Genomic DNA, 22,376 nt, shown 5'->3' with positions numbered 1-22,376 from the left:
TCGCGGAATTTTTGTCGTTAGTTTGGGGTACGGAACGGTATAAGGGAAGGTTAGACAAAGGAAGGCAGCTCTATGATCTATACGGTCTTACCCTTTAACACCATAGCGTTAACGCTATTCTTAACCTCTTCGACGGTGCGTGGTTGATTTATAGGGTCAGCCTCGCAGCAGGGCTACACTTGGTTCGTAAACCGTGACACGCACGAATGATCGCATGCAAAACGGCGACGCCGACCGTTTGGCGTTTCCACCAAGAGGGTGGTATGAAGTAGAATATGAAGAAGAAGAAGAAGAAGAAGAAAAAAATTATTCCGGTGTATCAGGAAGTGGCATCCCGCGGCGTGAGTGAAAAAGAGAGACGGGGGGAATCTGAAATAGGGTTTGGTTTCCACTTCAGGGTGCGACCCCGTATCGAAAAAGAGTCTTGTTTCCACTAATTTTTTTTACTTTACTCCTTTTTTTTTTTTTTTTTTTTTGCTTCTTCGTTCTTTTGTCTTGGATAGGACGTTTTTCAGGGCACGAATCGCGACGATAAGCGCCACCGTTAAACCGATAAGTTTTATTTTTAGATTTTTACGATTCGAAGAACAAAGATTGCCCGAATCTGTAGGGTCGTTAACCGTCGCGTCTCACAGGTAGCTTCTACGCAGAATCATTTCAAAGGTTTATCGCCAAATTTTAACGAGGGGTTTTTTTTTTATTTTTCTTTCTCTCTCTCGCACTCTCTCTCTCTCTCTCTTTTTCTTTCTTCCTTCCAAGGTTACGACTCACCGATAGCAGGAAGCTGTTGCTACACCGATTTCTCCAATGACCCGTGGAGACGAGATAGTAACGATCCTTCGACCGTCCCGCATTCTTGCAACAGTCAGAGTCTCGAGTAGGCATGTAACTCGCGCGTGTGTGTCTATCTCCCTTTTTTCACTTTCATCATTCTCCTCCGTCTTTATCCGACGTCCTTTCCCAATTTTACGGTGTTACACTCGTCTACCCTCCCGCAGAGCCAGAGTGACCGCGTGGGGATATTCAGTGAAATAAAAAAAAATATATATCCCGGGGGTTTATAGTTGCTGCATTAAAAGTTCGAAATTGCGCGGCGGGAGAAGGACGACGAAAATAAAAGTGAAGATTCACTACCGATCGCTGATAATTCTTTTTATTTTCTTCGTTGTAGCCTATTTTTTTTCCCTCCCATCACCGCCCCAGAGGTATTTGAAGGGATATGTATGTATATCGATACCAGATAGAGAAAGGGAGAAAGATAAAGAGTGAGCACTCTTTGAAGTTTACGGTATGAACAGCGGAATTGTGGGTATTGGAAAAAACCTTGGGTAGGTTTTTTTTTTTTTTTTTTCATCCTCTTTAATTTTGATTCCTTTAATTAACTGTCTGTCCACCATCATTCCTTCCACCCGTGTCTCGCTCTCTCCTTCACCGATGCAGCTGGAAAACCGCTTTGAATTTTATTTTCATTTTAACGTCAAATGAAAACCACCATCCCCCGTTCTCTTGCTATCTCTCTTTCTCTTTTTCTCTTTCGGGGTTTTCGGGTCAGTGAACTGGCAACCGTTCGGTGCCGGTGGTGGGCCCTATGCGATATTAAAATGTAAAAAGACCTTTTGAGCTTCTTATATCCCGATTCTGATTATTCGGCGCTTCAGTGCTCTCATTACAAGGGTTACCGCCATCTCGACACAATACATTGCTTGTATCGTGTAAAGGAAAAAAATTGTGCAGAAAATATAACGCTCAAACGTCTTTGTTCTTCTTCTCCTGCTTCCTGCTCCTCTTCTTCTTCTTCTTCACCTCACAATTTCATGTACCCATAATGTATAAAATATACATATATATATACATACAAAAATTGAATCGTAATTTCAATTTCCGTACCCTCGACTAGTCACACGCGAAATGGGCAAGGGTTTTCAACGATCCGTGGCAGCCTGACGCATTCTATTGATTTGACGTCCTCTGGGGGCGCGTGTAGTCGCGAATATACTCATTGTCGGGGAAAAGTGTCTATAAATGCGTATTCACGATACCCTAGGCGTGTGTTACTACGCCGATGATAAATTTGGATTGTTCGTCTCGCTATTGATCAATTTCATTGTACCAATCCTTTCAGCATCGCTGCATTGGTCGGATAAACAAGAATTGAACGCGCAACTTTGACCTCTTTAACGGCTTCGTTAAAAATTTTAACGATTTTAACGATGGTAACCATTCGTGACGAAAGGGAACATTTCAGATTTGATATTATGTCGGTATCGTTGTAGGTACATAGCTGTACATGGATTACTCGCGTTTGACCGAGCGTGAAGTGAACCGATGCAAACATCTTGGTCGTACAAATATATACGTATACACATCCCCCTTTTACAGTGGTAAGAAAAAAGTTCTCTGTTTCGGAGCGAAGGAGCGACGAAAAGCCGTAGGGGAAAGAGGGAATAAGTAGGAAGGCTCGCTTTTCCGTAATATACGCACAGACGTACTTGAATACATAAAGAAAAAAAAAAAAAAAAAAAAAAGAAAAAATAAAAGCGTATTAAAAAATATCAGCGCATGCGGTGATGAGCGAAAAAAAAAATCTATCTTAAAACACGGGATTATTATTAAGAAATTTTCATTTCCCTCTCGCCTCAGTCTTATTTCACCCCGGAACGTTTCTAAGGCGATTTTCTACTCGGGATGCGCGCTTTATTTGCAGGGTGAAAGAGGAGGAATAAGACAGGGAAAAAAAAAAAAATGAAAAATAAATGAATAGAAAGACGATTAAAGCGGGAATAATTTCGAAGGAACAAATTTCAAGCAAAGGGGATAATTCGTTCTGTATTAAAAAAAAGAAGAAGAAGAGAAAACGAATTTGCATATCGAGGGCGTGCAGCACCACTAAACGATAAGTCTGTCTGGTGAAATTTTTTGAAGGGACGCGGAATGGGTCAGAATTGTCAGGTGTCTCTCGTCCGCTCGTGCGAGCCAACGACGTAGGTCGCGTGAGCCCTACAATTATTTTACTACAAGGTACTAAATTAACAACCCTTCCGCGTTGCATAATTAATAGCTTGGGGGAAGAACCGGCGGCGTTGCGTTAGCCGCCAGGCTCGCGTCCACCACCCCCCGGGGCACTACGCCAAATGCAGTATGCGGTACTACGTACGGCCTACCTACCGCAGCGTGTGTCACCCCTGCTGCATGCACCGAACCGTTCGTCAATGTCCGTCGAGCGATCGGGGGACAATCCTGGATTTTGGGACAAGGGGACGTGACTCCGTTCACGGTGAATCAGCGGATTCGCCAGACTGAAATTGCATTCGTTGAATAATCCAACGCTGCGCCCGACAAACCTTATCAAACTTCGAATATCATCGTCACGTGTGTTTGTGTGTGCGTGCATGTGTGTGTGTGTGTTGGGTCTTGAAGGTAGAGTGGCAGGGAAGGACAAAAAAAAAATTAAAAATAGGAAATGTTTCCACCACCACCACCACCCCCTGTTCTTGAGGTTTCAGGTGTCGCCTGCACCGAGCGTACAATAACTTCGAGTTGTAAATCAGTTTTTTTTTTTCTACCTTCAACTTTCAGATTACCAGTGTAACAGGATAATAAAAATGTCAGCGTGCGTGACGCGGTACACGTTCGACGTCGTTGCGGCGCCGCGTCCCGAGTAGGATATATTTTTCTTTTCCTTTCCATTCCATTTTCATTTCTTTCTTTTTTTCCCTGTTTTGTTACCCGGTGGTGCAGGACGCAGAGATCGAGTTACGCTGCTGACTGTGCGAGTCCCCGTAGTAACTTCGGTTAACGGAAGCCGCCAAAGAGAACTTTTAAAACTCTTTCTGATATATTGTACCCGCACACGCATACACACACGCTCGCGACGGGATTCCCTCCATTCTTATTTCGCGGTCAGCGAGGCATGCCCCGCGACGTATATATTTTTACCTCCCGAGATATAAATCGGTGATTCAAACGAGTTATGATTGTCCCGACATGTTTACCGAACCGGGTCTAACGCATCGCGGACAAGTTTGTATTTATTACGTAAACGGATCGGACTCGGCGATTTTCGACGCTAAAAGCTCTCTGTGGTAGCTATATACGGTCACAGCGTCTTCGGCGAAAAGGGACAGCCTGGAAATGACAGGAGGGGTCCTTCGACATACGACCTCTTTCTTCCAATGTCCGATAAAAAGATTACTCGATACTCGACCATCCGCCATATTGATATACAAAGCATTTCCGCCGATCGAGAAATGCCCCCGACATCATCCGCTAAATCTATGTACTCTTAAGCCGAAGGACCAGCGGACGACACTTTCAGGCGACTTAGGAGATTCGCTCTTCTCACGGTAAACCGCAATCTTATAGATATATTCGGCAGCCGGCGAGCTCCGTTGCCAGGATTCCGGCTCACGGGACCCTTCGGCGATGCTTGGTGGTCGGTTTTCATGCTCCTTGGAGAGGAGAGGAACGTGCGTTTCAGACAGTCGGTTATCCGAGCTTCGGACTCCATGACGAAGGAGGAAAGCTTACCGGCTAGGGTGAGATCCGGGACAAAGTAATTTCGCTCATCCTCTCTGGCTCTCTCTCTCTCTCTCTCTCTCTCTCTCTCTCTCTCTCTCTCTCTCTCTCTCTCTCTCTCTCTCTCTCTCTCTCTTTCTCTCTCTTTCTCACTGAAATCGAGAGAAGGTCTGGAGAGGAGGACTTGTAGGGTCTTCTCGGAAAATCCGCTTACATCAAAGTCGAAAATGGCCATTTATGCAATTTACAAGAGGGTTTTCGCCGGGTGGATGGAACGGGGAAACACGCTGGCGCTAGATAAAGCCATCGGGAGAAGAGATAAGTTGGTAAAAAGGGTTCACGGTTCACGGTACCTTTCATATTCCCTCTGTAAGCTGGATTAGCCCTGTTGGTTATTCTAATAATTTTACCGTTAAACGTAGCACAAATTTAGCATATCTACTCCCGCTAGTTCGAGCGTCCTTCTTGTTTATCCTTTTCGCAAATTTTACTACCAAAGTGAAGCTCTCAGGCTTGCGGAACTCCTTTTAATCCATGACAACGCCAACGATGGTCCTTTCCACGACTAGTCGGCCACGAACAACTGTGACTGTAACGATCCAGCTAAGGCGGGGATAAAATTGAAATCAACGAAAGTGACCCGCGTCGGTAAATCTGTCTACCCTTAGTCGTAAAAATCGATGATAAACCGAGGTGTGTGTGCGTGCGTGTGTGTGAGAGTGAGTCTGAGCCTGAGTCTGCACGTCCGTTGATGCCCCTTTCAACTCGCCGAAGGATGAGAACAAGAAGAGGTACCAGAGGACCAGAGGACCATTTGGCGAACGCTCTCTGTTACGGTCGTTTAATGACTCTTTTCTTTTTACTCTTCACGATGTATGTATGTTACGTTACGTTACACACTTGGATTGCCCGGTAGAGTCTCGATGCGTACGTAACATTCATCCTGGAGAAGAAGAAGGAGGAGAAGGAGGAGGATGAGGATGGTCGGATTACTTTTTCGAGTACTTTCGGAGCTCGTAAAGTCCCGCTACCATTTAATCGAATTTCATTTCCCAGCTGGCGTACTTCTAGGGGGCTAGACGATGTCCTCTACCTACGAAATAAAGAAAACCCCGCTACGTCAGCACTGTCAGTAGCACCAGGCTCCTATGGCAAAGGAACGCGTCCCTTATTTCCGTAGGACGTTTCAGTCTAAGCTTCACCTGCGCTCCGTCATCCTTGGAGTAGGATGGAGAAGAAATTGCATCCCCCCTTGCGCCTCTCGTGATTTCTTATCTCCACCTTGTCTCGGAATTTACCGTCTTCGTAATCTCGGTTAGGTGGGTAATTCGAGTTGGTATATTAATCCACCGCCTCGCTCGAGTTTGACGAGATCCCGTGTCCGTTTCGTAGAAGAGAGAGAGAGAGAGATGACGTTGTCCTTACGTAACACCTTCAGCTCATTTCAGTTCATTCGCTGCTCTCCACCCTCTTTCTTCTCTCCCTCCCTTACGGCAATATATAAATATATATTTCTTCCCCTCGCGTGCGAGTAGGTAGAGAATAAACGTGCTGCACTCGGCGAAATCTGTGAATTTTTTTTTTTTTTTCTTCCATTTTCTCTCTGGATTGTTTTGTTTCTCACCCTCACCTTTTGTCATTTTGCATCCTCAACTCGCGCTGGCTCACCAGTATCCCGTTGTTCGGCAATTGTTTTGCCGCTTGTTTTTTTTTTTTGTTTTAAATTTTTCTTTCAATTTAATTTTTTTATTTTTTATTACTACCTAAACTTTTTCATTTTATATTATTGTTTTTCTCTCTCTTTGGTTCGTATATTCGTATTAAACAAAGCTTTGTTACGCGTATAATGTAAATCAGTTGTAAGGATTAAAGAAAATCTCATTACTCTTCATCTTTGTTTTGAATTTTCATTCTTGTTTATTCCTTAGAATTTCTTGAGAGCAAAATTATTCATTTGAACCGTTTATTCCTAACTCTTTTTTTTTTCTCTCCTCCTCTGCAAACTTCCTCAGCAACTCCGTCTTTGTCATCTTTGAATTACGTGTTCGTTTTACACGCCCGTAATTACCCGACGACCCGTCGTTACACGACCCAGTGCCAACCTTATAAATAATAGCTGTTCTTTTAACGATCTTTTTTGTATACGTGTTAAAGCACATTCTAATCTCTGGATCTCCATCAAAGTTGTGCGCGATACATACGTGGGGGAGAAAATTGGCAAACGGGGGCAAAAAAATCGTCCAGATTATTGTTGACAGAGCTTCGGATACTCGATAACTGATCCAAATCTCACCTGTCGATAACAACTCGTTGCTAACGGATTCCTCGATAATCCTGCGACAACAAAAAACGGGGAAAAAAAAATAAAAAAAAATAAAAAGAAACTACGAACGGACGCGCAGTAAATTCGGGAGGCTCGTTAACCCGACGAATCGACACCTTCGAGTCAGTCTGAGTGTGCCGTACCAGCGATACACATATGACTTGTTCATTTTTACGTCTAACTTATTTTATGGAACGTAATTCCAGGGCGTAGTTACGCTCCAGATTTAACGGACCACCAAACGTTTATGTCGATCCAAAACGACTCCCCCCCCCCCCCCCCCCGTACCTCAAGATGATCCGGGTCAGCAATGAATGTTCTTTCCAATTCATCAAGGATACCACAAGGATCATAAAATGTTGCAGAGATCGTAGGAGGAGGAAAAGTAGATCGAATGGTGTCTCGTTCACACCGTTTCCCTCTTCCATTCTCTTTGTCGAGTGCACGAAACGGCTTCTAAACCCCGCAGACGTCGTCGACGTCGACGACGACAAGGAGGAGCCACTTCCGGCAACTCCTCAGTAATAGGAAGTACCTCGTCGGTTTAATATCGTAGTAGCTGCTGTACAACTTCTCCTTTTGAGGGTCGCTAGCTAAAAGCCAAGAGTTTCTTCTCAGCCCGCGGTATAGTGTATGGGATGAAACGGAAATTGCGACGAACGTAAAGAAATTTATTACCGCTGAAAAAGACTAGATGTAATTTCTTCCAAGACAACGAAAGGACATCTTTCTTTCATGGTTCAACACATGGATGGACGAATGAACGTTGACACGAATCGAATCTGTCATCGTCATCATCCCGGTACATTTTCGGAGTAGAAGATGAGCTTCTAATAAAATTTTTTTCCTCCCCCTGTCGTGGGTAGATATCGCGGTAAATGCGGGGGTGAACTTGGGCCTTCGATGCCCAAGCGGGCACATATGGTCCGTCGGAGTAACCGTCGTTATCACGTTTTTTATGTTACTTAAACCAGAGGACCGTCTCTGGGTAAACGGCAACAGTAGGAAGGGGGGAGGGGGGGGGGGAACTGAGGGAAAAGTCGAGCTCTACGTTGTGCCGAGCTTATGATCGGGTGGGCTGGTTATTTACGGCGGTTATAAACGTCCGCGTCTGGGGGTTTTCAACGGCAACGAACGAACGAACGAACGAACGAACGAACGAACCACCGCCTCTATTCCAGCTATCCAGCCACCTTGTTCACCCCTGACGGTTTAACGACTAAGGCGGAGGAAATGGGGTGGCAACCTTTGTTGACATCGCGACGTTATTGCTACGAAGGCTCACCGTCAGCTACCGCGAGTTTCGAGAGCCCGCAAAACGGGAGTGGAATATTCAGATTACGATTACCCGCGGTGACGACGCGATTGTCTGCGACTCAGTTTCCGCCCTCATCCCTCGGACCACCTTTTCTGCCGATGCGCGATGTATCCATCTTCGAATATTCTTGCGGATATTTCAAACCTTCATCTTACGTGTCTGCAGTTATATAATGCACCGTCTAACCGGACTTCTTTTCTTAACCTTTGTTCCAGATGGAGGACGAGGGTAATCACGGCAACGACGATACGAGGTGCTTCATTTTATCGACCTTGGCTGCACTCCAGTGGTCCAGGGTATCTTGCGTTCTATGCAGGGCCGCTATGCTCGTTTTTGATAGGTATCCGCTCGTCGATGGAACATTCTTTCTGTCGCCTAGGCAACACTCGATTTCCTGTGCCGAGGTGAGTTTGTATCATAATCTTATTAGCAGGGAAAAGTTTCATCAGGTTACTGGTGATAGTTGAGTAATCATGATGAACACGGTAAAAAAGTGTCACTTTAATATATTCAGGATTTCATTCATAGTTGAGAAGAAACTAATCTTTGACCTGAGATGATTACAGTTTGATTACGGGTAGTTTGCTACCACCCTCAAAAACTGGTATTTTGATCTTTTACACTCTTCTTGTTGCATACCAACTACCTTCTACATATGGAGAACGCTCCATTAGTATGATATTCGTAATTCAGCGTGCTCAGAGTACGTCTACTGTCGATAAAGAAGAAAAAAAAATCGACCTGAAGTGTCATCGTTCATACACTTGGTAAGTGACACCTGAATTTCGAAAAGCAGCAATCGTGACGGGGGGATGGCGGTGAACACGTCAGTCAGTGGTGTAACTCCAGAAGCTGGTGGAAGCATGAAGTTCTCACTCGGTAAACAACTGGTCCTCAGAGACTTGTGTCAGGGGGAGAAGTAGAACTAGGAGATGGAGAAGAGGGAGGATCGAGCGGCGGCGCGCTCACAAGCCATGGATAAAACGGAAACTCTACTAAATGGCTAACGAAGATACACGTTGTTTTTGGCGTCGCCTGCACGCCGCCGCCACCGTCAGACTTAATTAGGTGTAATCAGCGCTTCTGCTTGCAGAACGCTTTCGGCTTACTCGCTTTATTTGCAACCGAGGATCTCCACCCCCGGCTCGTTTTCGCCTTCGTTTACACGTACACACCCACTTTCTCTCTATCTTACACACACACACACACACACGCACAGCGATGACGAAACTCCTCGGTGTGTCACTCCAGTCGTGAATTGGAAGTCACGGCAAAGTCACCACCGTTCGCCAAAAACTTTGTCGAGTCTTCTCGCGCATTGGGTACCAACGAACGCTTTTCGAGCAGCATATGACAACCGAAAAACAACCGTCTCCCGGTTTTTTGATTCCAGGTGAAGGTAGAGGGTCGCACACAATTCTTGTCTGCCGTTTGCATGAGCTGCCTTGAAGGTAGCGGTGGGGCTCCTGTTCGTTGTCGCAGCTGCACACAACCCTGGGACGGTTCAAGTCTGGTACTTGGAACGATGTACAGTTACGACATTTTCGCTGCGATGCCATGCTGCACCGAACGCATCAAGGTAAGAGACCACGAACCTTATTTGATGTCGTAATTCAACCCTTACCAACCATCGGGACTCCGTTAGTCAAAACGGCGGGGTAAATCGACGCACTTACAGTCGACTCTCGTTATAAGAACGTTCGCGGGGCTGTCACAGTATACTCATCATTTTTCGCTGTTCAAACTCTCGGACTCCGGTCATTGGGCTCTAACGGCAATTCCTAATCGTCATCTCGTTGCTCGCCCGTAGTTGACATTTCAGCGAATGAGCCGATCGGCCCATTAACGAGCGGACTTGCAGCGGGCGATGACTGTGGATGTGGCGATGGTGATGGTGGTAGTGGTAGTGGTGCGGAAGGGTTGAGAAGGGGAGGGGTAGGGGGGTGGGGGTGGGTGGAGGGGTTATTCGACTCTACAGGGTATCGTTGTCTTCTATGTTGCAGTGCAACAGCTGCCAGAAGCCACTGCTCTTACCACATCAGCGACTGAACTTCTACTCCGACTACAGCCGAGTCTTTGCTTGTCCGCATTGTCGAGCGTTAGACGCGCACTTCGTGAAGCCACTTTCAGCATGCTACACTCGCGAACAGTTTCAGCTCTATAGCCAATGGCCGTAACAGGTGGAGTGTATAGCGCAACGTTTGATCACTGCAAGACCAGCCCCGGTCTCCCTGCATCCGCTGCTCTCTTTGCTGCAGGCGATACTCTGAGAGTCCGTCTGTCTTACGGTGTCCGTTGACGTCCTGCGTTTTTTTTTTTTCTTTCTTTTCGAATCCATATGTAAAGAAAAAGAAGAAGAAGAAAAAGAAGAAGAAGAAGAAGGAAACAACAAGAAAACAATACGAACAACGAAGAGGATGAGAGAAGAAAATTAAACTCATATTTTCTCTCAATGACGAGATAAATAAATAAAAGCGGCCGTTGGTCGATGCAAGAGAAACCGGGTAACAACCGAACCGTGTGTGGTGTTCAGGATATGATACCCGTTATTTTATGTAGCGAGTCCTCGATTATTATGAGAAAATTTTACATTTCTTTTATTTATTTATTTTTTATTTTTTTATTTTTTTTTTTATTTTTTCTTCTCTTATACGTTGGGTTTTTTCTTCGTCACCTTCGAGGCAGCTGTTTTGAAGTAAGCCGCACGCTTCGGTTATGGGACGGGTGGCGATGATGGTCCGGGGAGGTGAAAAGTCAACTGCGTACATGCGAGAACATGATTTTTTAGTTTTTTTTTTTTCTAAATTGCCAACAACGACACAGCACCGAAGAGAAAAAAAAAAATAAAACACACTCGTATACATACTATATGTATATTAAACACGAGAACATCGGTAACGATAAAAAAATGAAAAATAAAAATTAAAAAGAATAAAAAAACAATTATTTTCATTATATCGAAGAGTAAATAAAATACAGCAGGCACGGGGACTACCATTTCATTAATTAGTCAAATTATTATTAATCCAATCAACTTATCTTTATTATATTACACACGCACACACACACATACACATGCACGCACAAACGCGTATATATATATTCAAATAAACATGTATGTAAAAATATCACTTTAAAATAACAAAAAAAAAAAAAAAAACACACAAACAAAAAAAGAAAAAAAGAAAAAATTATGATGAAAACAATATTATAATAAAATATGCTATTGTTTGTTACTTAGATACTGGATAACGTTGTGTTCTTCTTTTATTTTTGTTTCTTTCTTCCTTTTTTTTCCATCTGTTTTTCGTTTATCTTTTCTTTTCCTTCTTACATTTGAATAAGATTTTTTTTTATATATTTTCTATGCGGCTGTGTTGATTTTTTTTATGATTTTTGAACGATCATACAATGGGGTTGAAAGATTGAATCTTTTTATGCCGGATGAAAACGTTTTCAAGTAATCACAATATTACATTCGTTGGACGCTTTTTGGATCGATCACGGTTTGAAACTTTGAACGTAATTCCTAATACCGTATTTTTAACAATTTTTTTTGTTTTTTTTTTCAATTATCCTTCTCCAATTTCCAAGTAGGGGAATAACGCGAAATACGTTCTATTCCCCTACCAATGATAAATAAAATTTTAATAATATAAAAATTTTTTACACGTGCTCTCGACGTAACACATTATACAATGTTTTATACGTATGATCGGCGGATATACAATATATATATATGTATACACATATATATATATTATATATACATAGGTAGGCGTGTTGTGATTAATGATCTTTCCAATCAGCGATCAACAAAGTAATGGTAAAAAAAAAAAAAAAAAAAAAAGTGAAAAAATTAAAAAAAAAACATAAATAAATTTTAATTAAATGATGATTAAGATGAATTTCTTAAAGATACCGGTCCAAATAGAAAAGGGGAACTTAAATTTATGACAATGACGGACAACAAAGTGACCAAATATTGAGAAGGTGGATTGTTTTTTGTTTTTGTTTTTCCATTGCGGTGATGCTGGTCGTTGCTGTCCAACTATAGCGGCCGTCTCGCAGACTTACCGCCCACTCGTTCCCAAAATTTAGGAAAACTATTCTACTTAACATCCTGATTAATGCGTATAATATATTTTATCTTTATAAAAGCGAAATAGCGCAAGTGTAACACACACACACACACACACACACACACACACACACACACACACACACACACACACACACACACACACACACACACACACACACACACACACACACACACACACACACACACACACACACACAATCTATATATATATATGAGCGTGTCAAATTTTACACACTAAAATAATGAAAAAGAATAGTCATCAACGGAGAAGGAGAAGAAGATGGGAGAAGGTGAAGGTGAAGTAGAAAAGGAAGTCGATGCCAAGATATAATGATGAGAAGCAATTAGAACTTGGAAAGGCTGGTAATAGATGTTTCTTTTCCTTATTCCTTACTATCGTCGTCGTTGTTGTTGTTGTTGTTGTTGTTGTTGTTGGTGTTGTCGTTGTTGTTGTTATCATTATTATTATTATTATTATTATTACATTATTATAATTTTTTATTATTGTTTAAGCTATAAGAACACTTTGAACAATACCTTCTGTTTTCTCGTCTTCTTTTTCAATTTGGGAAAGAATCTTATTCGAGAGAAATATTGACACCTTACCATCTGCATAGTTTGTGTATTCGGTAAAAAGGTTGTAAAATTTTTCACGCAACGATACTTTCGCGTACTTTATTTAGCGTACATTGTAAACATAATTATATATCCTACGAATATATAGAAAGATAGAAAAACAATAACGAGTAAAAAAGAGAGAAAAAAGCGATGGAACGATCGCATAAGGGAACGAAATTATATACAAATGTATGATAAATCTGTTTATGGACAAAAAAAAAAAAAGAATTGGACATCCAAATATACGACGCTATAATTTATCATTATTTTATGTATTCTGTGTCTTGTTCCTCCCCATTCTCTTGATCGAAAATTGACCCAGCTATTGTATGATATACGAATGTTTTGAAATTTCTCAAAGTGCCAAATAATTTATAGGATTTCATTAACGCACGTGTTTGCTGATTTTTTTATTTTTTATTTTTATTTTTATTTTATTTTTTTATTTTTTTTTTTCTTTTATTCCCTCCCTTGTTCCTATTCTTCCGTTCGGAGTAAACGTTTTCGAGTGAACTGGTTATCCGAGATATCGCACGAGTGGTGTAGGAAACCCTAGGAGGAGGTATACGCTGTGTGAAATTAAAAAAAAAAAAAAAAAATAACCCCAGAGACACACAAACATACACACATACATTGTCCCTAATCACCCACACAGACACGCACGCACAACGAACACTAAATGCGGTGTAACTCCCTAACGTTTTCAATTTTTTGCATACGCAATATACGATAATAAAAGATTAAGAGAGGCAAAAAAAAAAAAAAAAATAAATAAATAAAAATAAATAAATAATTGAAAAAATATTGAAAAAGTATCAATTTTTAATCACTTTATTTTCTTATTAATTTCGTTATCGTTTTCGCGTGCGTTCCCACACCCGAAAGAGCGCCACCACAGTTCCTATAACAGAGCGAAGGCCGCGCTTGAAGTGTCGTGTGACGAAGAACGAAACTACCAACCGAGTAAAAAATCGACGATAAAAATGTACTGTTGAAAACGCGAAAAGAAAAAAATAAATTACCTCTACCTGGTAAAAGAACAACCGAGCAATGCAAAAGAAGAAAGATAATTCAATGGTTCGATTGGCTTAAGACCAAAATTAGATCTTACGGATGGATGAGAATGAGAAAGGCAGGCAAAAAAAGAAAGAAGAAAAAAAAAAAAGAAAAATGAAAGGAGAAGAAAAAAAGAAAGAAAATTAAAAAAAAACCCCTATTCAAAGTGATGATCAAACAAGTCTGAATCACGTCATCAATTCACATATTATACACGTATTCATACATGTTTCATTTCCATCACATTTTATAGGTATGCGTACATTATCTCTAGGTATATACATATATATATATATATTATATTTGTATATCGAACTTGTACTAGATTTTTCCAATTGGAATAGTATAATATAATCTTTATAACGCGTTAAGAAACACGGTCGATTATGGGCCGTTTGGATTTTCATCGGTTATATATACAGACGAAATTCATTCAGTATAATAACTGACGACGAGTTGAAGTAACTGAAGGGGAAAAGAAAATGTTACTCGGCACAATCGTACGTTACGAAATACCGCCACGTGTGTATAGTAATATTCATAGACATATGTGTATAGTAATTCTTAGGTACGTTTTTCTTTTCTTTATACATATATATATATATATATATATATATATATATATATATATATATATATATGTACAAATATATGTGTATATCTATTCAAATTCCTAGCAGTACAAGTAATTGGTCGTAATTCGTAGCGTACGTTTGAAATAACGTGCAAATGATTAACTTGACAATCTGTATTTTATACAGAATAAAAGAAAGAAAGTAAACGAAACGAAGCAACGGAATGGAATGGAATGGAATATGCTTTATTCGATACTAGCTGGAGTACGTGATAAAAGTATTAATAAGAATGAGGAAAGAAAAGAAAAAAAAAAAAAAAAACAAAAACAAAAAAAAAAAAACGAAACAAATAATGGAAAATAAGCGCGTTTTAGTAAAACTATGCGAAACATGTCCGATTGCATATAACGATTAATTTTGATGTTACATCGTGTCGTGAAACAATTAGCGCTTAATTGTATCTTCATTTTTATTTTTCTTTTTTTCTTTTTCCCGCTGTTGTTTGTTTCGTATATAGTTTTTCATGTACTTTTACATCACACAACTGTAACAAATGTGTGAAGATATATTCGTCGGTAACCGAATAACGCATGCATAGATCTGAGATTGCATGTGGGTAATAGATATGATTATGTAATACACGTTGAAAGAATTTAATTGAGCTTGAATTAATAGGCTTTTGTTAAGTAAGGACTGTGCGATATTGATGTGCTTTTTTATATGTATGATATACGTACACGTAAGACAGAAATCGTGATTATTTATAATGCGAAAAACTCGATGATACGGGAGCGAGATTTTTAAATCAATTGTCTGAAACAAGGCGATTGAACCGATGAGTGATCGATCGGAATTTTTCATTCAATCGAGTGACGAAGGAAATCCATCGACGAACTTTGTATGAAATGAAATGAAAGGAAATGTAACGTATTTTACTCATGGGGCTAAGAAACTAAAAATTGAAAAATAAAGAAAACCTACGATTTAAGTAATACGTAGGTTCAGGGATCGGGTAGAGAGTTTAGTATTGGTGCAATATACAGGCATGAGTACACTATCCGTAAATATATAAAATACACCGTAAGATCGGAATTCGATACATTTTCTTCCCCCCTTGTTGAATAAACAAAACGGAGATTATACGTAAATTTGTAACGTGGAAAAAAAAACATGGACATTGGATTTTGTATTCTTTCCATGAGAATAAAGTTTGTTGTAGAATTTTAGGTTTGTATTTGAAAAGAAATTTAGATATACGATGTATTTGCTACGCATGTATATGTATATAAATCATGCATATATATATATATATTAGGGTTTAACGCGTACGACGAAAGGTAACCTTTTTTTATCCCGGTGATTGTTGTATACACTATTTTCTACTTTTTTCTATCGAAACGATAGATTTTATATGATAATCGATTCGGTGAGGAGGCAAGGTAGAGTAAGAATGAGAGAAAAAAAGAGAGAGATGAATGAAAATACGATTTTGTATCGACGTTTTTAAAAGAGAAAATGAGAGAGAAAAAAGATATTTATTGGTAGGCATACCTACGACCGATGATTAACAAGCTCACGAAAATTCATACGACATGCCGAGAACTGATGTAGCAACGGTAGAAGCTATAAAAAAAGAAAAAAAGTACCACGTGTAAAAATGTTATAAACGTAAGTTCAATCCGTCAAATCGGTCGATAATGCGTCAACGTATAATATACATATATACATGTACTTTATACACACTTACCCCGAAATCATTCATTCGGCTTTACTAACGCAATTCATTATGTAGATCAGTAAAATTTTGTAAAATTTTTTTCAATATTCGATAAAGCAATCTACCCGATAGAGCGCGCGGTGTTTTTCGATAAAATAAGGATTAAGAGAGGAGATACGCAATAAGCGAAACGGATTAAACAAAGATGTGAAGAAAAGAAAAGTAAAAAAAAAAAAATTTAAAAAAACAAAAAAAAATCAAGGAAAAAAAACGGAGACGAGACGGAAAAATGAACGATTATGAGTGGTTGAATTATGAATAGAGTCTAGAATAATAATTACGTAATTATAAATATAGAGGTTTGAATCATCGATAACGTAATATAATACTATTATTATTATTATTATTATTATCATATATATATATATACTATATAAAAATATTTTAAGTGACTATTAAGGTTTTTCGAGTGTTCGTGTTGCTGCTTTTTCTCAGGGTTCGAGGGGAGTAAAAAGGAAGGAGGAAATAATCGAAGAAAAAATTATCCGGTTAGACGTCGTCATTAACGTGATTTTTATTTTCGTATTTTTTTTTTTTTAATTACGATGCTCTTTTTTCGTTATTGGCTTCGATTATTGGACGAAACGAATTTGAAGAAACGCAAGGATGAAAAAATATTCTTTTAGAAATGAATCAACCAAAAGAGCGGAAATGAAAATATGTTAATGCAACTGCTGGACAAACAGTTGCGCATAACTCACAAAGAATCGCCAGATTTTTATTAAATACACACACATATATATTTCATTTTCTTCACTTATCGACGATCGAATTTAAGGTCAGGATCGAGAATTAATATTTAAGGAATATTATAGTACGAAATGATTAGAATAGGGAAAAGTATATACGATATAATAAATAGACAAGCTATAACTTACGTTAAATCGTGCGAGGAGATATCGAGTGGTCAAAGTTCGGGTAAATATATAAATTATTATTATTATTATTAATAATAATTAAATATTAAGTAAACGACGGAGTATAATCCTTTTTTTTTTTTCATTTCCGTTTTATACGTGTAGTAGAATATAAACTGTGTCATATTAACGTTCAAATTCTGAGTAAGTAATTGAATAACAACAACAACAACAACAACAACAACAACAACAACAACAACAACAACAACAACAACAACAACAACAACAACAACAACAACAACAACAACAACAACAACAACAACAACAACAATAATAATAATAATAATAATAATAGTATCGATAACTATTTGTACAAGTTTATTAATTAAATATTAGCTGACATTTTTTCCTAGGATGACGTGTTTGAATCTAATTGATAATAATAATAACAATAATAATAATAGCGTGTAAGAATTTTCAGCTGTGGTAGAAAACTAGATATTTAATTACTGATCATTATGAGCGTGAAAAATAATTATATATTTATTCATATATAATCTATTTAAATAGAAACTGAAATGAGATACAAAAGAGGAAGTGACGGTGTGAAGAAAAAATGGAAAATTCATTTTAAAAAAATATAATAATAATAATTATAATAACAACAGTAATAATCATTTAATTGAATTAAATCGGGAAGTGCGATCGAATTCCCGTTAAAATAACATGGATCGGGAGTTAAAATTCGGAAGTAAAGATGAAGACAAAATCTTTCATTTGCGTAACGCGTTAAGAATATATGAAAAAGTCGAAGAAATATAAAGAAAAAAACAAACAAATCAACCGGTAAGAAGCGTAACTAATAAATTGTGGATAAAGAAAATCAGTTTACAAACGCTATACGTAATATTTCATTTATCCGAGACGGGATATGATATGCGGAAAAGACTTCAAGAAAAAAAAAGAAAACAACGCTAATAATAATCCCGCGCAGGCATATGAATCAAATACAATGCGTTTATATTCATATGTGTAAATTGCCATTCGCACACATATAACACGTTGCACGTGTAACAACTCATTAATCGTCTGTGTTGAAGTGAAAAATGAAAATAAAAATAAAAAAAAAAAGAAATTAAATTTAAACTATACTAATTATTATTATTATCTTCATACGTATACATGCAAGTATATATACAAATATATGTATATATTTGTGTACCATTCAATTAACCGTCACGAATTATGCTCATCACCTATCCTGCATAATTACGAGAGAATTGTTACAATTCAATTATTCGCCACCGTCTGGATAATTTACACCCGATGTATAGTGCAGTTGGTTCGTATACATATATTAACATTATCACGTACAGAACATTTTGAACAAAAGAATGAAAATAGACGAATAAAGTGACGGTTAGAGAAATAAAAAATCATATAAAAATACAAATGAAGACATAAATTTAGAACAAAAGACATTATAAATGGGTAACATTACATTTGTTGAAGGAAGAAAGAAAAAAATAAAAAAAAAAAATACAGTCTAGAAAAATAAGAAAGGAGAAAAAGTAATAATAATAAGGCGTGCTATTAGAACGTAGACCTCAAGAGGACGGTACGTAAAAATGGTGATATTTTGTGATCAACCAGCGTTAAGCTAAAAATCCACCTCACAAGAAAAAAAAAAAAAAAAAGAAGAAGAAGAAGAAGAAAGATAAAACTAAAATTAAAAAATTGAAAAATTAAAAAAAAAGAAAAAAAGTTTTAGCAAATTTTGTTTCACGTTTTATTTTTCGATTTGATAAAAGAATATTATAATATAGCTTCGGTAAAATAATAATATACTAATAATAATATATAATGTAGTATATATATATGTAATAGATAACGTTGTAGGTTATATTCACGACATCGCTCCGGTCTATAACTTCAGGCGCAAGAATCGAAGTCGCAATTTTAGTACTATTTGTTCGTCGTTATTATATACTGGGTGTGTGTGTGTGTGTTTTTTTTTTTCTCCTTTTTTTCTCCCAAATCCCTGATCCTGTTCCCTGATGTTTTCTCTGTTATTGAATGGAGAAATATTCTTCCCTCTCTGTGTTTGAATCTTATCGAAAGAGTTTTTGTTGCGAAGAAAGAAAAAGAAAAAGAAAAGAAACACACAAGAATAACAGCAGTCGTTTTAAAAATCAATATTACGTGTTATATTAGATCATTTTATATTGCATAGCATATTATTATAACAGAATTATAATCACTAAATAATTATGTATAGTTTCAATTGATTACACGGTTTAATGTTGATATGTTACGATTAAAACGAAGAAATAATTGATGAAAGGAAAAAAAGAATACAAATAACAATAATATCGGCAAATAATAATGATAATAAATAATAATAATAAAATACCGTTGTATAACATTGTTTTTTGTTTCATGTATGAAAGAAGAAGAAGAAAGAAAAAAAAAAAACTTAAAGGAAGATAGAAAACTCGTGTAACACTGATTATTCAAATATAATAATAATAATTATTACAATCTCACATTATATCTATAGCAATAGCCTTATTGTGATCGCAACTCATGGATACCAGATTCAAAACATTTTATAAAAAACCACGGACGACACTCTCAGCTTAGATTTACGCTCGTATTATCCGAAGGTCTTAATTTCAACTCTTTCTTTTTTTTCTTTCCACCCTCTTTGCTTACGTGCAGATTATTAAAAGGCCAGTCACACATAGGAGGAGATTTTCATTAGCGGGATGAAAACTCGGCTAGCCGTAGAATTTTTTCAAACGAAAAGATTTTTCCTTGCTTTTATTATTCCTCGGCATTTTGACTTTCCTAATTTCGATTTATCGATGACGGTATGTGATTGAAAATAAAGTGAATCCGTGGTGTCGTGATCCCTGTTTTCCAGCCCCTTTCGAGGGCAAAACCTGCCTAAAAAAAGTAAAATAAAATTTAAAGAGAGGAAAAAAGAAACCGAAAACAAATTAAAAAAAAAAGAGAGAGAGAGAGAGAGAGAAAATCTACCTATCAACAACATTTTATCGAGATACGTACAAAAAGAGAATATTAATACAAATACAAAAACAAACAAATGCATCGTACTAAATACTACTAACCACAGATATAGAGAAGATTACAATATTATAAAAGCCTTTTTACGTGTTGTGCCACAGAATTTACGAGGATGACGAGGGATATTGATTCAATCCTGTAAGAAAAGAAAATAAGATACAGTGGGAATATGAAAATGAAAGTAAACATTTTCTCGAACTTCCAACAACGTCGTATTTTTAAAAATTTTTTTATTTATTTTTTATTTATTTTTTTTTTTGTTGTATTTCCGATGCCGCAACACGCCGGGCCAAATTCTTCTCTTTTTTTTTTTTCTTCTTGGTCAATACAATTTCTATAATGCCGTCAATTCTCGGGTCATCCTCTGATCCGTACAGCATAATCCCGATTAAGTTTAACAGATTTTTAACCCCAAGCATCGACATCCGACCACCTCAACTTCAATCTCAGTTTCAAACGCAGTTATCTATCATTGACCGATTTTGAAAGGGAAATTACTTTATTCTAAAACAGAATTACATGTAGAAAACGAAGGAAATGATCCGATTAGTTTTGCGAAATAACATTTATTTTACTAAAAAAAAAATGAAGGGCAAAGAAAGATGGAAAGAAATAAGAGGCAAGCTGCTTTTCGACCAAATCTAGTAAAGTGAAACGCGATTAAAGCTCGGTGAAAAAAGAAGGAAGAAGAAACTAGATGATGTGAAATATTGATCAGAGACCGAGAGGTGAGACTGACCCCTGTGGATATCTATAATGTGGCTTCCCGGAAGCCCTTTGCCTGAAAGAAGGCTTAGTAAAGAGGGCGGCCTCGTGAAAAATCGCCCTTCTCAAGGGTTGAAGCGTTGGTGTTGGTTATACGCACACTTTCCGGTATCACGGTCGCGTTATAATTCCCTCCCAACTTTTCCACGCCGTTTAATCTCTTTTCAAGAATTTCGTAAAAGTTGAGGAAAAAATAAAAAAAAAAAAAAACACCTATTTTAACACTTTCAGAATTACTACGACGAAAAGGCGAGCCGAAGTCGCGGAAGTTTAAAAACTCGACATTTATTCCAGACGTTTCTTTCCTTCAATGAATTTACTTTCTTTTTTTCGCCGAATTGTCTCACTAATTTTTTTTTTTTTTTTTCTTCCAAACGCTAAGAAGGCGAACATTTTCAGGAAGTTTAACTAACGATGGACGAAATCGATCACTGGAGTAACCTTTGCAAGGAATAAAAACACAGAGCGACAGAAAAAAGTCGAGATCAAGGAGCAGAGATAACAGTGAAGATGTGGTGGAGTAGTTTCGGAGTGTGAGAAGAAGGTGAAAAATTAATTTCGACAAATCTCGGGGGATCGGATTTTAGTTTTTCAAGTTTGGTCTGACAATGAGATGGAAGTTTGAAGGTTGGATGTTGACAAAGGTACAAATGTACATAGGAAGATGATATTGTTATTACATACCCTATATCACTGTCCCTCTGCTGACGCGGGTTTTTTTACATATTAAAAAGAGAAAACTACAAAGTTGCGTTCGGGCGAATTGAACAGCGTTTTGAAAGAGTTTTTTTATCACACCTATAACGATAAAATGTACAAGGTTCGATGTATAATATGTAGAAACGGTGTGTGGTACGGAAGAGGAAAATAGAAATCGTGTAATCTTTCATAATTTCTACATCGCATTCCGTTTCCTTGATCTTTAGAATTATGCGCGAGGTATTTAACGTGTATAAATAGCTATTTATATGATATATTTGATATTTTAAGAGAGTGAAATGGCGCGTGCTCTCGATACGACATGTTAACATTGACGCCGTAAACAACGTGCATGATGGGATATTTTATTAGCGAAAAGTAATGAAATAAATACAAGAAAATATATGATGGACAAAACTACGATGTTACTAAACAATTTTTCTTTCGCTCTAACGCAACGGCCGAAATAAATTGATGAAGGAAGAAAAACAAATTAAAAAATAACGCAAAGTACTATAAATACCTAAATAATGATAATAATCATAGTTAAAATAATAACAATAATAATAATAATAATGATGATTATGGTGGAAATAGAAATTAAAAAATTCCGATAGTAGATTTAGACCAAGATGATACGATATCAGTTATCGAAATACACGGTTTAATGAAAACAGT

General features: G+C 37.8%; 1 protein-coding gene and 1 long non-coding RNA gene across 2 annotated transcripts in view; both read left to right on the top strand.

The window, feature by feature from the left end:
* The window catches only part of LOC124303453 (headcase protein-like), a 138,126-nt gene extending 126,078 nt beyond the window's left edge, over positions 1-12,048 (top strand). Inside the window, exons 3-5 of the mRNA XM_046760666.1 lie at positions 8,372-8,560; positions 9,550-9,735; positions 10,160-12,048. Coding sequence (XP_046616622.1) covers positions 8,372-8,560; positions 9,550-9,735; positions 10,160-10,333 — 549 coding nt within the window. The 3' untranslated portion in view covers positions 10,334-12,048. The remainder of the gene's footprint in view (positions 1-8,371; positions 8,561-9,549; positions 9,736-10,159) is intronic.
* A 409-nt stretch (positions 12,049-12,457) lies between these two features.
* Positions 12,458-20,199, top strand: LOC124303457 (uncharacterized). Its single transcript, XR_006907919.1, has 2 exons — positions 12,458-16,152; positions 20,125-20,199. It is a non-coding gene; the product is annotated as an uncharacterized LOC124303457 (long non-coding RNA).
* Positions 20,200-22,376: the final 2,177 nt, after the last annotated feature.

Source organism: Neodiprion virginianus, chromosome 4 (genome assembly GCF_021901495.1).
Source record: "Neodiprion virginianus isolate iyNeoVirg1 chromosome 4, iyNeoVirg1.1, whole genome shotgun sequence".
In the NCBI taxonomy this organism is placed as follows: domain Eukaryota; kingdom Metazoa; phylum Arthropoda; class Insecta; order Hymenoptera; family Diprionidae; genus Neodiprion; species Neodiprion virginianus.
Note: the sequence above shows the minus strand (reverse complement) of the source record. Positions and strands in the feature narration are given on the sequence as shown.